The following is a 17,364-nucleotide window of genomic DNA, read 5'->3' as shown; positions in this document are numbered from 1 at the left end:
GCTTAACCGATTTTAATAACATGACATAAAGCCCCTACACTTGATAGAATCGTTATGCAAAATACATAGATGAATACTGTCTTCTTTTAAAAATATAAAATAAATAAGCAAGACATGTGAAAATAGGCAAGTTTCCATTAAATAAATGAAAATTTTAAAAAAAGAAAGTTTTGCTTTCCATATCATTTGAAGAAGGGAAATTATCATTTTAAACAATATTCAAGTTTATTAAACAAATTAAAAAAAAGTATTATAAAATGTTTAACTGTCATCAGCTTCGAGGTTTATGTTGCTCCCGAATTTTGCATATAACTGAACTTTCAGATCCGCTAACACTCGCTGAATTGATTCCACTCTGGCTTCTAAGGCGTCAATTTCTTCTTGCAAATTTTTCTTTGCTTCTTCTAACATTTCCTGTGTCTCTTCTTGAGAATGGCTAATGAAAACATCACCAATTTGATAAGGTATCATTAAGCAATCATCATCTGCAAGCATGATGTCCTCACAAGCATCTTCTAAATTCTGGAGTTGTTTCTTTTTTATTTCTATTTCCTCCTTCAGTTCTGTGATTCTACTTGTATTCCGTGCAAATTTGTTTATCTTTTGTTGATCTTCAAAAGTAACGTTGACATCTTCTGCAGCCGCCTTCTTCATGGTACACATTTTATTTTTTAAACAAATGGCTGCAATTATACACAGAGTTCTGAACCTTACTTTTCTCAGTTTTCTTAGAGATGGTTTCATACTGTCACCTATGGCTCTAACTCCTTCCCAGCATCTGCATGGTAATCCATTTTATGGCATATCATAGAGTTAACCAGTCCCCCTACTCACATAGTTTTCTTTCAAGGCTTTTATTATTACCAATAATGCTGCAACACAGTTGTACATATCTCTATATACATTTGCTAAAAGTGAAATTGCTAAGTTTATTTGTTTTTAGTAGGGTTTTTTTGGGGGTGGGGGTGGTTAGAGAGGCAGGAGGAGCAGAGGGAGAGAAAAGAATCTTAAGCAGGCTCCAGTGCAGAGCCTGACACAGGGCTTGATCTCACAAACCGGAGATGATGACCTGAGCTGAAATCAAGAGTCAGACACTTACCTGGCTGAGCCACCCAGGAGCCCCTGTTTTTAGTTTTTATAGATATCACCAACTTGCTCTCCAAAGGGGCTACAACCAATTGAACTACCATCTTTCAATGGAGAAAGAGGACCTATTTGCTCACCCCAGCTGAAGGCAAGAATTGCTTGCCAACAAAAATAAGGTGTAGCTTTAACTACAACAGGACTTTCAGACATTACTGGTAGGTTTTTCAGTACCCCTTAATGTTCAAAATTAAGTTTCTAAAACGTATTTCAAAAGTTAGTTTTGCAAGATCCCTGGGTGGCTCAGTGGTTGAGCGTCTGTCTGCCTTCTGTCTGCCTTCGGCCCAGGGTGTGACCCTGGGAGTCCCAGGATTGAGTCCCACGTCCAGCTCCCTGCGGGGAGCCTGCTTCTCCCTCTGCCTGTGTCTCTGCCTCTCTCTCTCTGTGTCTCTCATGAATAAATAAATAAAATCTTAAAAAAAAAAAAAGTTTGCAAATAAAGGCCACATTATATTTATAATTAAAAACTTTTTAAATAGAAAGCTTTTCTGAAATAAAAAAAAAAAAAAAAAGAAAGAAAGAAAGAAAGCAAGAAAGAAAGCAAGCAAGCTTTTCTGGGGCAGCCCCGGTGGCGCAGCAGTTTAGCGCTGCTTGCAGCCCGGAGTGTGATCCTGGAGACCTAGGATCCAGTCCCACGTCAGGCTCCCTGCATGGAGCCTGCTTCTCCCTCTGCCTGTGTCTCTGCCTCTCTCTCTCTCTGTGTCTCATGAGTAAATAAATAAAATCCTTAAAAAAAAAAAAAAAAAAATCCTTAAAAAAAAAAAAAAACAAAAAAAAGGGGGACCCCTGAGTGGCTCAGCGGGTTTAGCATCTGCCTTCGGTCCAGGGCATGACCCCGGGGTCCTGGGATCGAGTCCCACGTCGGGCTCCCTGCATGGAGCCTGCTTTTCCCTCTGCCTGTGACTCTGCCTCTCTCTCTCTCTCTCTGAATGAATAAAAAATAAAATCTTAAAAAAAAAAAAAAAAAAAGCTTTTCTGGTACAGTATTTCATTTACATAGTAGTGTTTCCTTATCCCTCAGATACCTTCAAAAGATCTTCACAGCAGCCATTTGAATAAGACCAAGTCACCAGAGACCAAGAGGACGTAGAAGCCTCACTGCCCTCCTCCCTATTTACATCTACTCTCTCCTTCTATTTTCCCATGTCTCTCTCTCTGGCTTTTCCCAAATACACTTAGAATAACATTTAATTTTTGTCTACAACTGCATAATCCAAGAAATGAATATAAAGAAATGTTTTTCTTCCTTCAGACCAATTCTTTCTAAATTGAAAGTAAAGGGATCCCTGGGTGGCGCAGCGGTTTGGCGCCTGCCTTTGGCCCAGGGCGCGATCCTGGAGACCCGGGATCGAATCCCACATCGGGCTCCCAGTGCATGGAGCCTGCTTCTCCCTCTGCCTGTGTCTCTGCCTCTCTCTCTCTCTCTCTCTCTCTCTGTGACTATCAATCAATCAATCAATCAATAAATAGAAAGTAGAAAGAAAAAGCAGAAAAGGACTTTTCTTCCTTCATATTTGAACAAACAAGAAAAAAAGTGACAACCACACAAGACACAACAAGCAATGTTTGCTTTCATACATTTATTACCAGACTAAAAGTTCATTCTTCTTTGAAAATTTCAAATTTATGATCCAAGTAACAGCAAATTCAAATACTCAAGTATTTTTTCCCCTCACAGTACCTATAAATATCAATTATTTTTTAAAAATACAGAAAATAAGAAAGCTTTTATTTCAGTAAAAGAAAAATCTCTTGATTTTTTAAAATAAGTTTCAATTTTTCGTAGCAATACATACACACACAGACTTTCAAACTCCCCATTACCAGGAAGTAGATCCCCTCCTAGTTATAAATATCTATATAATCAAATGATTCCATAATTTGTATATCTATAAAATTATATAAAAATTTTTAAATATTACCTTAAAATACACATTGTACACTCTAAGATGAAAGCATATCCCTGAATTACCAAGAATCTAACAATAACCAAAAAGTTCAAGACAATTGCTTATTTTTAAACCTGATTCACTATTTACCATAATGGCAAAACAGGATAAAATCCCATTCAAGGAGCGCCCAGGGGCTCCGTAGTTGAGCGTCTGCCTTTGGCTCAGGGCATGATCCCAGGGTCCTGCGATCCAGTCCCGCATCAGGCTCAGTGGGGAGCCTGTGTCTCCCTCTGCCTGTGTGTCTCTGTCTCTCTCTCTTATGAATAAATAAATAAAATCTTAAAAAAAAATCCCACTCAAAATTTTATGCTAAAACCTCACTCGTAAAAAAAAAAAAAAAAAAAAAAAAAAAAAAAACCTCACTCGTAATAAGACAGAAGCAAATTAAAACTACACTTGAAACACCGTTTTTCAACCTAACAAACTTTTACATTTTCTCCAATCTAATTAACCCATTACACCGGTAAGGCTGATAGAAAGTAAACACTCAGACACTGGCACTGTACACCCCAATAAGGAGAAATCTGACAATAACTATCTGAATCACAAACTAACTCAGTAATAACCACCACTGGGTATTTTCCTCACAAATACATTTATATGCTTGCAATATGACCTTACATATAAGCCCGGGGCCCTTTATGAGGGGATTAGTGCCCCTTTCTCTCATTTCCTTCCTCCCTCCCCTCCACGTGAGGACAGAACAAGGAGGAGGCCATATGCCAGGCCTGGAAGACAGACCTCACCAGAACCCAACAGCGCTGGCAGCACCCTGATCTCAGGCTTCAGCCTTTAGAAAAGGTAACAGAAACAGCCAGTGCACAGTATTTTGTTAGAGCAGCCTGAACTAACACATATTAAGATACCTTCTATGGTAAAACTAAAAGTGCAGCAAAACATATATTTTATTTGCTTAATTCTTTAAAAAAAAAATCTCTGGAGGGGCACCCAGGTGGTGCAGTCAATTAAAAGTTTGATTCTTTGTTTCAGCTCAAGTTGTGATCCCAGGGTCATGAGATGGAGCCCAGGATGGAGTCTGTTTAAGACTCTCTCCCTGGGGCACCTACCTAGGTGGCTCAGTGATTGAGTGTCTGCCTTCCACTCAGGTCGTGATCCCGGGGTCCTGGGATCGAGTCCCACATTGGGTTCCTGGAGGTAGCCTGCTGTGTCCCTGCCTCTATCTGTATCTCTCATGAATAAATACATAAAATCTTTTTTTTAAGATTTTTATTTATTTATTCATGAGAGAAACAGAGAGAGAGAGAGAGGCAGAGACACAGGCAGAGGGAGAAGCAGGCTCCATGTAGGGACTCAATCCCGGGTCTCCAGGATCACACTCTAGGCTGAAGGCGGCGCTAAACTGCTGAGCCACCTGGGCTGCCCAAAATCTTTTTTTTTTTTTAAAGATCATATTATTTATTTATGAGAGACACAGAGACAGAGAGGCAGAGACACAGCAGAGGGAGAAGCAGGCTCCATGCAGGGAGCTTGATGCAGGACTCGATCCCAGGACCCCAGGATCACGCCCTGGGCTGACAGCAGGTGCTAAACCGCTGAACCACCCAGGGATCCCAAATAAAATCTTTATATATAAAAAACTCTCCCTCCCCCTGCCCCTACCCCACCCTTTCTCCCTCAAATAAATAAATAAATCATAAAAAAAAAAAATCCCTGGAAGCACACACAAGAAGCCATTTTTAGGTAGGAGGAGCCTTTTTTTAAAAATAATTTTCTTTGTTTTAATTTTTATTTATTATTTATGATAGTCACAGAGAGAGAGAGAGAGAGAGAGGCAGAGACACAGGCAGAGGGAGAAGCAGGCTCCATGCACCGGAAGCCCGACGTGGGATTCGATCCCGGGTCTCCAGGATCGCGCCCTGGGCCAAAGGCAGGCGCCAAACCACTGCGCCACCCAGGGATCCCTAGGAGGAGCCTTGAACCCGTAGAGGATGGGAAGAGATTTTTCAGTGGACACCTTCTAATTATTTTTTTTTTATAAAGTGAACATATTACCTATTCCAAAAAATTACATTTAAAAATATGCTTTTCATTTATGTTAAAAATGTGAAACATCTGCAAAACTGATAATAAAGTTTTCTTTGTAGCATTGAGGGTTTACAAGCTCAGGCAGCACTTTAAAAAGGCCTTTATCAAGGTTAAGAAAGCTGTTTCAGAAGCAACTACAGGGGGCATTTCATCTCACTACTTACACCATTGTCATTCCCTCCCTCTCTCCTTTTCTTTCTCTCCCTGTTTCTATCTCTTTGCTCTGTCCTTTTTTCTTTCCCTATTTTCCCTCTTGCTTTTCTTTTTTTCTCTCCCTTCCTTTTGACTAGGGCTTCCAGATGCATCCAGACTTCAGTTTCTCCCCTCCAGAGCCCTTCCGACCAATCTCAAGATCAGCAATGGAGGGCGCCTGGGTGGCTCAGTCACTTAAGCATCTGCCTTTGGCTCAGACCATGATTCCAGGGTCCTGGGATCAAGTTCCGCATCAGGCTCCCCACTCAGCAAGAAGTCTGCCTCTCCCTCTGCAACCCCCCTCCACTCGTGCTTTCTCTGTCTCTCTCTCTCAAATAAATATATAAAATCTTAGAAGAAGAAAAAGAGCAATGGAGGTAAATGGCAAAGGCAGCCAGAACTCAAGTACAGGGACATACTGAGTGGGAAATCATGCTTTGTTAAAATATCTAGTAAACCCAAAAGAAAATTCTTTCACCACCAAACTAAGTTGTTTTAAAACTCAAATGGTAATGCCAAAACAGTAATGTAACTATTTAATCATGTCATTTAGTTTTAACTTTAACCTGAATAATTCTGAACACAAATCATTTTATTAAACAAAATCAATCAATACAAGGGAAGATTCTCAGTTAGGGAAGATGTTCCCTCAAACAAGGGAACCAAAAATGTTCCCTCTGCAAAGCAGTACAATTACATCAAGAATACTCCCCACTATTTTCAAAAACAAGAGTCTAAAAAGACATAATTTCCACAAATCTATTTGCCAAGCAATTTCTTCTGGAACCTACACTATGCAATTTATTCAAAAAGAACTAAAAATACTAATTTGCATGTTCTAACATTAATCTGTTTGTATAGTTTTGATACAGTATAACTTCTATGTAAAATATGAACTCAAGGGACTCCTGGGTGGCTCAGCAGTTGAGCATCTGCCTTAAGCATCTGCCTTCCGCTCAGGGTGTGATCCTGGAGTCCCGGGATCCAGTCCTGCATCAGGCTCCCTGCATGGAGCTTGCTTCTTCCTCTCCCTAGGTCTCTGCCTCTCTCTGTCTCTCTCATGAATAAATAAATAAAATCTTAAAAAATAATAAAATAAAAAATAAAATATGAACTCAAATGCACTGTATATTTAGACCTATAAAGCTAAATATAAAACACTAAGAAATCAGAGCATACCATAACAAACCAAACCTTTTTCCTCAAGATTTGGTATAGCTCTCACTAGATTTTTGGAACAATATTTTATGGTTTTTAGTTACATGCCTCTAAGCAGCCTTTCTCTTATTTTTACTAGCACTGACAGCAAATTTCAGATGAGGAAAACAAAAACTAGGATACAGATATATTCAACTTTTAACCCCAACAGAGAAAAAAATCAAACACTCATGATTTCTTGAAATCAAACTCCAAAGAAGTGGTCACACCCTGAAGACAGTAAATGTTAGATTATATGTAGGCAGATCTTTCTCCATTTGCAAATAAGTACTTTTCCTTGTAACAAGAGTATTCACAGCAGTAAACACCAGGTCTGATCATAAAAATTATATTACACATTTGTAGACTTCTATCCATTTAATGAAACCCATAACTATTTGCTAACAAGGAAGAGACCTGCCTGTTAGTAGCTTCAAATCTAGATGACTGATGTCAATTTTTACTTCCTTCCCTCACTACAACTCTCTATCCAATCAATCACCAAGTTCTGTCAATCTTCCTCTAACAGTTTCCTTCTTTTCCAGCCTACTGCCCGTTCCCTGTATTATCTCATGTCTAGATCATTGCAACTGAACTTCTAATAGCTCCTCTTACTCCCTGACAGATTCAGTCCCAAACCCTCAGCTTTAACAACAAATTTCCAATTGCCTACTTGTCAAATCTATCCCAACAGAAGATGACAATCTTTTTTTTTTTTTTTTTTTAGAAGATGACAATCTTGAGTCTATTTATACTAACTCTGTAATAGACACCTTCTTGCATGGCTCCCAGTGATCCCCAGCTGCTGGATTTTCACACCTTGTTGGGCTGACCCTCCTCACTTACTTCTAATGAATACTAAAAAGTGCCGGGATTTCTCTTCCATGTTTAAGTTACAAAGGACTGTGACTTCCATCCTGATAGCATTCTCTTGCTTTCTCACTTCCCCACTCTGCTGAAACAAGCTGCCAAGTAGTAAGATGCTCTGTGGAGAGGCCCATGCAGCCAGGAACCAAAAGAAGCCACCAGCCGTCACTTTATAAAAAACTGAGGTCTTTGTCCAACAGGCAAAGAACTGCACTCTAGGGACACCTGGGGGGCTCAGCGGTTGAGCTCCGCTTTTGGCTCACGGCATGATCCTGGGGTCCTGGGATCAAGTCCCATGTCTGGTTCCCCGCAAAGAGCTTGCTTCTCCTTCTGCCTATGTCTCTGCCTCTCTCTGTCTCTCTCATGAATAAATAAATAAAATCTTTAAAAATAAACATCTTTCTATAATCCAAAGTGAAAGTTAAAAATACGTGTAAGAGTTCTGACTTATAAAAGTTTTTTATATGCCTGAAAACATGTAATAAATTAAAACACAGCCAGGAAAATCTTTGTACCAAGTTTAACAAATAGTTTAACTACATAAATTTAAAATATGTTATATGTATGTGCATATTTATTACATAAAGAACTAATCTAAATTTCTCTGGAAGTACAGTGAAAAAAATCAGTAATACATAGTGACTCCAGGAAGGGAAACTGGGTGGGTGGGACAAGTATGTAAAGTAAGCACTTCGCTGTATATATTTCTTTTACCTGCTCAAAAAAAAAAAAAAAAAAAGCAACAAAATATCTTTAAAGTAATATTGATAGTAAAAACTAAAAATATTCATTGATATGTAATATTCAATATACTTTAAGTATATATTAAGAAAAATACTGAGAAAAAAATTAATAGAAAAATGAATAAAACACATAAGCAGATAATTCACAAAAGGATATAACTGATCATTTAAAAAAAAACTCAAAATGGATCAGAGCCCTAAATATAAGTGCTAGGATATAAACTCTTTGACAAAATCATCTGCATAAATCTTTGCAATCCTGGACTTGGCACCGGTTTCTTAGATGTGACACCAAGCATAAGCAAAAAACTAAAAAATTGATGGGGTTCATGAAAATTAAGCTTTTGTGCTGTAAACAGTATTAAGAAAGTGAAAAGATACTCCACAGGAGAAAATATTTGCTAATTATGTATCTGATAAGGGAAATGTATCCAAAACACATTAAAAAAAGCTCTTACAACTCAATAATAAAAGGACAAAGAATCCAACTTAAAAATGGACAAAGGATCTGAATAGACATTTCTCCAAATAAGATATACAAATGGCCAATAAGTACATAAAGAGATACTCAATGTTATGAGACATCAAGAAAATGCAATTCAAAGCCACAATGAGATACCATTTCTCAACCACTAGGACAGTCAAAATAAAAAAGACAGACAACAAGTGCTGATAAAGATATGAAGAAATTAAAACCCTAATAGGCTGCTGGCAAGAATGTAAAATGGTGCAGGTGCTTTAGACAAGTCTAGCAGTTCCTCAAGAAATTAAACATAAAGTTACCATAGCAGCAATTCCATCCTAGATATATACCAAGAGACTTAATAAACATATCCACAAAAAAAAAAAAACATATCCACACATAGCCTGAACACAAATGTTCAAAGTAGCATTATTCATAATAGCCACAAAACACAAACAACCCAAATGTCCATCAACTGATGAATGGATAAGCAAAATGTGGTATATTCATAACAGAATATTATTCAGCTATAAAAAAATGAAGTAATGATACATGTTACAGAATTTATAAACCTTGAAAACATTATGCTAATTAATCTTCTAAATTTGCAAAGCCAAAGCCCAGGATCTGAATCATAAGGTCTTTACTGACTTTCAACTACTCCATAAGTCATGATGAAAAATCTCTATTTTAAAAAATAGGATAGGGATCCCTGGGTGGTGCAGCAGTTTGGCGCCTGCCTTTGGCCCAGGGCGCGATCCTGGAGACCCGGGATCGAATCCCACATCGGGCTCCCGGTACATGGAGCCTGCTTCTCCCTCTGCCTAGGTCTCTGCCTCTCTCTCTTTCTCTCTCTGTGACTATCATAAAAAAATAAAATAAAATAAAATAAAATAAAATAAAATAAAATAAAATAAAATAAAATAAAATAAAATAAAATAAAATAATAAAATAACATAATATAAAATAAATATAAAATAAAATAAAATAAAATAAAATAAAATAAAATAAAATAAAATAAAATAAAATATAGGATAGTAGCAAACTATAGGTAGAGAGGTGGATGTATTGACTCCCAAATTCCAGAAATAGCTGAGGCTATGGAAGAGAATGAGATACGAACAGAAAACATGCATCTTAAGGAAAGATGATGGAATATCACACCAGGTTTTCAGGGAAAGGAGCCAACCAAAGATACTGAGAAAGGTACAGGGATTAAGGAGAAACCAAGAGAGAATAACAAAGTCAAGAAAAGAGGGACGGCTGGCTGGCTCAGTCAGTGGAGCATGTAACTCTTGATCTCCAGGTTTTGAGTTCTAGCCCAACATTGAGTATAGAGATTACTTAAAAATAAAAATCTTTTAAAAAAATTTCAAGAAAAGAGTCAGAACAAATACACTTACAGAGAAATAAATGGGAATAAATATCTTTAAAAATTCATCATTTTTCACTCATATCCCTGGTGAGGACAGAGCCAACTGTCTTGAGTTGAGCAATAAATGAGGAAAAGGAGGCAGTTGAGTGTAAATGTCCTTCAAGAGAAAAGGATTAGGCTAGGTTTCATTATTGTTGTTGTATTTAAAGTCTAGAGACTGAGTCTCAGGGGAAGAAGCCAGGAAAGAGAGAGCAACACAAGACAATGGAGAAAACGGCTTGATCAATGTACTAAAGGACAAAGGGACAAATGAGACTGAGAGCTAGGTTGAAGGATTAGCCTTGGACAAGCCTCATTAAAATAAAATTATGTATGTAAATGTGGTAATGCATTACATATCTGCCCCCATGGGGAAGAGCTTCATATAACTGCATTTTCCAGATATTTAAGCATCTTTTCTTTCAGCTATTTCCTTTGAAATTGTTCACTACTGTATCATACAGTTCTCTGCCTTCTTAAACACACGTGCTCTCCTGAATGACTTAGGTCATTGTGACTGATTACTGCACTAGGAAGTACTATCGCTGACTCTGCATGTTAATTTTTCAAATCTTCTTGGACTGTCCTACAATGCCAGTTGCCATTTTCATTGGTACACTTCCTGAGATAACCTTGTGCTTACAACAGATTCTAGTTTCAAAATTACATAACCATTAAATAATACCCTAAGTAAGGGATGATATGTTCTGAATCAAAGTACAGGAGTAAAGTACGCCTTTGTACAACTCTCTCCAGGACTAAGAGGACCTGTTTCACTTTTCAATTCAATTGAGACTAGGTTTCAAAGAGTTGAGGATTTCAGAAGACTTGACTTGGAATATTACTTTATTGTGCTTCCTAAAGTCATATCAAAATATCCCTACCAGGTAATTGATAATTTTATATGATTAGTCTTAAGCCATCAAAAAAAGAGAAGATCAGGCTGATTCCCAAAGTGAGCCTCAACATCTCACAGTAACTAAACATACTCTCTTGCCCTATAATTACCACAAAAAGTTATAATTTTCTACGCTTCATTGCTGTATGCTAATATAGGCATGTATACTTCACATATATGGATATGATTCATGATAAATGTGTATCCTTCACAAAATCTTGGCTTTAATCCCAAATTTCACGCAAATTTCACAACTACAAACAGCACAGGCCTGAAAAGGACCAGAATTAGGTACACAGTTAACCAAAATTTAAGAATTCATTCCTTTGGTTTCAACCATGAAACAGACTGATTTCATTCATTCTTAAGATTCTGTGATCTAGCAACTCTATTTCTAGGAATTTATCTGGTAAAAAATCAAAAACAAAACAAACCAAAAACATTAACTTGAAAAGATTATCTGCACCCCCATGTTCAGTGCAGCATTATTTATGACAGCTAAGACACAGAAGTAACCTAAGTGTCCATTAAGGGACAGACGAATAAAGAAAATGTGGTATATAAAATGGAATATTACTCAGCCACAAAAAAGGAAATCTTGCCGTTTACAACAGCATGGATGGACCTTGAGGGCATTATGTTAAATGAAGTTAGACAAAGGCATGCAAATACTGTGTGGTCTCACTTATTTGTGGAATCTAAGAAAACAAAAAAAATAAAATGAACCCACAGATAGACAGATTGGTAGTTGCCAGAGGGGGTGGAGGGGTGAAGGGTGAACTAGGTGATGGTGATCAAAAGGTACATGCTTCCAGTTACAAAGTAAGTTCCGAGGATATAATGTACAGCATAATGACTGTAATTAATGATACTATATTGCATATTTAAAAGTTTCTTAGAGAGAAACCTTGGAAGTTCTCATCACATTAAAAAAAATATTGTGACTATCGGCGTGCCTGGGTGGCTCACTTGATTAGGTGACCGACTCTTGATTTCAGCTCTGGTCCTGATCTCAGGGTGGTGAGACTGAGCCTCGCGATGGGCTCCAAGGACTCCAAGCTCAGCGGAGAAGTCTATCTGAGATTTTTCTCCCTCTCCCTCCTGCTCTCCCTCCTGCTGTCCCTCTGCTCACCGGTGCTCGTGCACTCTTACATGTGCATATGTGTGTGTGTGTGTGTGTGCGCTCACTCTCTCTCTCTAAAATAAAGAAATAAATCCTTTAAAAATACACTGTTATGATACATGCCAGATGGATGCTCACTAGACTTACTGTGATCTTTCCAAAAACACATACAAATAGGCAATCATTATTTGTACGCCTCGATCTATTAAGTCACATGTCAAACAGATCTCAAAAAGATTCCGGATGGCTACATCCCCCTATACTTTAGGCATCAAAAACAAAAATAAAACCACCTTTATTTCTCCACACTCTCTTGCCTATTCCTTCCAACACTTCTCTTTCATGTTAACAACAACAACAAATCAACAAATGTATAATTTCTCAAGACACAGTTTGCAAATGGCCTGACCAACTCAAACTGAAACATCTCCAGGCTGGGTTAGAGTATGCTATTATGGGGGATCGCTGGGTTAGAGCATGGTATTATGGGGGACCCCTGGGTGGCTCAGCGGTTTAGCGCCGCCTGCAGCCCAGGGCGCGATCCTGGGGTCTCCGGATCGAGTCCCGCGTCGGGCTCCTTGCGTGGATCCTGCTTCTCCCTCTGCCTGTGTCTCTGCACCCCATCATGAATAAATAAATAAATAAATCTTAAAAAAAAAAAAAAGAGTATGGTATTATTAGGGCATTGGCATCTGTACCTTTGCCCCGTACTCAAATTATTTATGTCTGGTCTCCCCTTCTAAGTCAGAAACTGAGGGCAAGAATCTCTTCTTATTCAAGAAGGACTCCGTTCAATCGCTGGACAAAGAACGCTGGGCGCACCTAGCACTTGCTAGCCTCGGGGGAGAGCCGAGTTTAGCAGCTCCCGCCCTTCACGGTCAAGCAGGAGGAGGCAGGCAGGCAGGCCTGGGGACAAATTACAACAGAGGCAAAAAAAACAAACAAAACAAACAAACAAACAAAAAAAAACAGAAGTGAGAACGGAGAAATTAAATCGGAGGGGGGGAGGATCCCTGGGTGGCTCAGTGGGTTGGTGCCCGCCTTCAGCCCAGGGCGTGATCCTCGAGTCCCAGGATCGAATCCCATGTCCGGCTCCTTGCACGGAGCCTGCTTCTCCCTCTTGCTTCTTTCTCTCCCTGTGTCCCTCGTGAATAAATAAATAAAATCTTAATCGGAGGAGGGACTGACTGTAGGGATGCAGAGGAAGGAAGTTCAAGGATCCGCTCGTGTGTTGTCCAAAAGGCCCTTCAACGAAATACCTGTTGAATGGGCGCAGGAGTGAATGAGCTAAAGCCTGGCTAAGGAGAGAGGAGAGATCCCGGGCCCCAGGGAGGTGCAGACGCGGAGCTCCTGGAAGTCGGCGGCGGCTTCCCCGGCCGGTACCCGCAGGCCTGCACCCTCCCGGGGTGCGGGGGGAGCATCACCCTGCAGAAGGTGCCGTACCTGTACTGCCAGCCTTTGGCACTGCCGCCGCGGCTGCTGCTGCTGCTGCTGCTGCCGCCCGCCCCGCAGCTGCTGTTGCTGCTGTTCTTGTTGGGGGTTCCCGCCGCGGCCGCCGCCAGGCCCTCCAGCTTCCCCTCGCTCTCCGAGACTTTGAGCGCCGACACGGGCTCGCCGCCCTGCATCTTCGCTCCCGGGGCCGACCCCGCCGAGCGGCGTCCGGACGCGGGCGGGTTTAGGGTCTGCGCGCCGGGGGAGGGGTCCAGGGGCTGAGTTAGCGGAGGGGCCCGGGAGCAGCAGGAGGAGCAAGGGACAGGGGGGAGGCGGCGGGGGCAGCCGGGAGGCCCGGGCGGAGGGCGCGGCCTCACCTCTTCCCCCGCGGGGCCGTCCCGCCGGCTCCACGGTTCCCGGAGCGGCGGCCGCGGGGCAGGGCCCGGGAAGGAGGCCGCCGGGGGCGGGACGCCGGCTCCCAGGGCCGCTCTGCCCCGGCCCGCGGCGCGCCTCTCGGGCCCACGTGCTCCGACGCCCCCAGCCCCGGCACCTCGACCCGGGCTCCCAGGAGCCGGCGAGTCCGTTACTCTCTCTCCGGCCCCGAGCGTGGGCGCCACAGCCGCGGCCGCCGCCCCACCCACGGCCCCGCGGCGGGTCACCAGCCCGCCCGCCTGCCTTCCCTTCCGGAGCAGTGTGAGCTCACTTCCGCCCGGAGCAGAAGCGCCGCGCGCCATCTTGGCACAGGGCACGCGGCCCTGAAGGGGGCGGAGCCTCCGGGCGGCGGTGCCGGGCCGGTTGCCCCGGAAGAAGGGAAAGGGCAGAGAGGGCAAGGCGGTGGGACACTTCCGGCCTTCCTGGCTGGGCCCTGTCTGGGCGTTTGATGGCCCCTTCCAGGCATTTTAGAAAGCAGGCTTAGAAAAATAGTGTCATAAATAAATAAAATAATAAATAAATAGGGATCCCTGGGTGGTGCAGTGGTTTGGCGCCTGCCTTTGGCCCAGGGCGCGATCCTGGAGACCCGGGATCGAATCCCACATCGGGCTCCCGGTGCATGGAGCCTGCTTCTCCCTCTGCCTGTGTCTCTGCCTCTCTCTCTCTCTCTCTCTCTGTGACTATCATAAATAAAAATTTAAAAAAATAATAATAATAAATAAATAAATAAATAAATATATAAGAAATTACAGCCCCCCCAAAAAAAATTTGAGGGCCCCTTCCAGGCACTTTAGAATGCAGGCTTAGAAAAACAATGTCTAAATTAAATAAATAAATGAATAAATAAATAAATAAAAATAAATTTCTATAAGAAATTACAGACCCCCCAAAAAAACCATTTGAGGGCTGCTTCCAGGCACTTTAGAAAGCAGGCTTAGAAAAACAATGTCTAAAAAAAAAAAAAAAAAAAAAAGAAAAACAATGTCTAAATTAAATAATAATGAATAAATAAATAAAAAAATTTCTATAAGAAATTACAACCCCCCCAAAAAAAAAAAATAAAAAATAAAAATAAAAATAAAAAAAAAGAAATTACAACCCCCCCAAAAAAACCATTTGAGGGCCGCTCCAGGCATTTTAGAAAGCAGCCTTAGAAAAACAATGTCATAAATAAATAAATAAATTTCTATAAGAAATTACAGCCCCCCCCCCAAAAGGAAATTACCCAAAAACTCCTCTTCATTGTAGTAATTCTGCAAAACACATGACATTGGAATGGGGCAAATCAGTATGGAAATCAGAACTCTCAAAAATCAAAGCTGGGTACTCTTTCTGACCCCAGACAACTTTTTTTTTTTAATTTTTATTTATTTATGATAGTCACAGAGAGAGGGGGGCGCAGAGACACAGGCAGAGGGAGAAGCAGGCTCCATGCACCAGGAGCCCAACGTGGGATTCGATCCCGGGTCTCCAGGATCAGGCCCTGGGCCAAAGGCAGGCGCTAAACTGCTCTGCCACCCAGGGATCCCCCCAGACACCTCTTAAACTCTTTAGACTTTGGGTTTTTTTGTGTCTGTAAAGAGTAATTGGTCTTGACAGGTGATTTTTTTTTTTACATCCTAATTAAAAATTCTAGTTTCAGAATTAATTATGAATTCTAGTTTCTAATAACATGATTTGTGACTTGAATGTGTATACAATCACTGTAAACATTGAATGTTTACAGTATGCAAAGCACTATGGAAAATGCAAAGAAGTATTAGTAAAAAAAAGTAAAGCTATGAAGAAAATTATAGGAGATGATATAAGAAATGAGTGGGATGGGATGGAGAATCTACTTTAGGAGAAAAGTTGAGAAAAGTCATCTATAAGGAGATAAAATTTAAGGTGAGAAATGAAGAAAAATGTGGGAGCTAAAGGAAAAGTAAACTTTATTTGTTCTGCTAAATGGGAGACCGGGCAGCATGGTGAGCAAGAGAGAGCGGCATAAAATGAGAGTGAAAAGGAAGGTAGAGAAATTTGGATTTTATTGTAAGTGCAAAGGAAAGTTAAAAGCTTTAATCAGAGAAGAGTTGTGATCTGATCTATGTTTTAAAAAGATCTCTCCAGTCTTTTCAAAAAATAGTGCTAGGTCACCTGGTTATCTATATAAAGAATCAAATTGGACCCCTACCTCAATATTATACAAAAACTAATTCAAAATGGATCAAAAGCCTCAATATAAGAGCTGAAACTATAAAACTCTTAAAAACAGAGGAGGAGGGCGGAGGGGGGTGGGAGGGCAATAAAAAAAATTTTTTTTAATTTAAAAATTTTTTAAAAGAAAAACAGAGGAGGAAATCTCCATGACCTAGAGTTAAGCAAAGTCTCTTAGATATGACATCAAACCATAAGAAACAAAAGAAAAAAGTAGCTAGATTAGGGTTCATAAAAGTTAAAGCTTTTGGTGCTGCAAACAATACTACTAAAAAAGTGAGAAAAAAGAAACAACTCAAAAAATAGGAAAAGAATATTTGTAAACCATATATCTGATAAGGAACTTATATTTACAATATGTAAAGCATTCTTAACACCTCATTAATAAGAAGATAAATAATCCTATTTAAAAATGGGCATTGGAGGGATCCCTGGGTGGCGCAGCGGTTTGGCGCCTGCCTTTGGCCCAGGGCGCGATCCTGCAGACCCGGGATCGAGTCCCACATCAGGCTCCCGGTGCATGGAGCCTGCTTCTCCCTCCGCCTGTGTCTCTGCCTCTCTCTCTCTCTCTCTCTGTGACTATCATAAATAAATAAAAAATTTTTAAAAAATGGGCAATGGAGCTGAATAGACCTTTCTTCAAAGATGATATACCAAAACTCAGTAAGTCTATTGAGAGAGTCTCAACATCATTATTCATCAAGAAAACACAGGTCAAAACCACAGTGAGGCGGTTCTTCACAACCAGTAGGATGGCTATAATAAAAAAGGTAGACAATAACCAATGTTGATGAGGGATGTGGAGAAACTGGATTCCTCACAGGCTCCTGCTGGAAATGCAAAATGTGATATGTCCATACAATTGAACATTATTTGGTCATCAAGTGGAATGAAGTGCTGATGCATGCTACAGCAAAGATAGACTTTGAAAGCATTCCACTAAGTATCAGAAGCAAGACACAAAAAGCCACAGATTGTGCGATTTCATTTATATGAAATGTCCAGAATCAGCAAATCTGTAGAAGCAGAAAGTACATTAGTGGTTGATAGGGGCTGGGAGGGAGGAGGAATGGGAAATGACTATTATTAGGTACGGGAATTTTTTGAGGGGTAATTAAAGTGATTTAAAATTAGACACTTTTGGGGTGCCTGGCTGGCTCAGTCAGTAGAGCATGCAACTATTCATCTTGGGATTGTGAGTTTGAACCCCATGTTGGATGTAGAAATTACTTTAAAATAAAATCTTATGAAATAAGACACTTGCAAC

General features: G+C 40.5%; 2 protein-coding genes across 2 annotated transcripts in view; both read right to left on the bottom strand.

The window, feature by feature from the left end:
* Positions 1 to 14,121, bottom strand: part of OSBPL11 (oxysterol binding protein like 11) — an 89,034-nt gene extending 74,913 nt beyond the window's left edge. Inside the window, exon 1 of the mRNA XM_041766114.1 lies at positions 13,482 to 14,121. Within this exon, the coding sequence (XP_041622048.1) occupies positions 13,482 to 13,663 (182 nt within the window). The 5' untranslated portion in view covers positions 13,664 to 14,121. The remainder of the gene's footprint in view (positions 1 to 13,481) is intronic.
* Positions 207 to 671, bottom strand: LOC121497076 (prefoldin subunit 4-like). Its single transcript, XM_041766126.1, has one exon. It carries the CDS (start codon positions 661 to 663, stop codon positions 262 to 264), a length of 402 nt encoding a protein of 133 aa, XP_041622060.1. The 5' UTR covers positions 664 to 671; the 3' UTR covers positions 207 to 261.
* Positions 14,122 to 17,364: the final 3,243 nt, after the last annotated feature.

This window comes from Vulpes lagopus, chromosome 1 (assembly GCF_018345385.1).
Source record: "Vulpes lagopus strain Blue_001 chromosome 1, ASM1834538v1, whole genome shotgun sequence".
In the NCBI taxonomy this organism is placed as follows: Eukaryota; Metazoa; Chordata; class Mammalia; order Carnivora; family Canidae; genus Vulpes; species Vulpes lagopus.
Note: the sequence above shows the minus strand (reverse complement) of the source record. Positions and strands in the feature narration are given on the sequence as shown.

What these genes read in the sequence shown, in the direction of transcription:
- LOC121497076 (XM_041766126.1), bottom strand. Translation starts at nt 663, where the DNA reads ATGTGTACCATGAAGAAGGCGGCTGCAGAAGATGTCAACGTTACTTTT.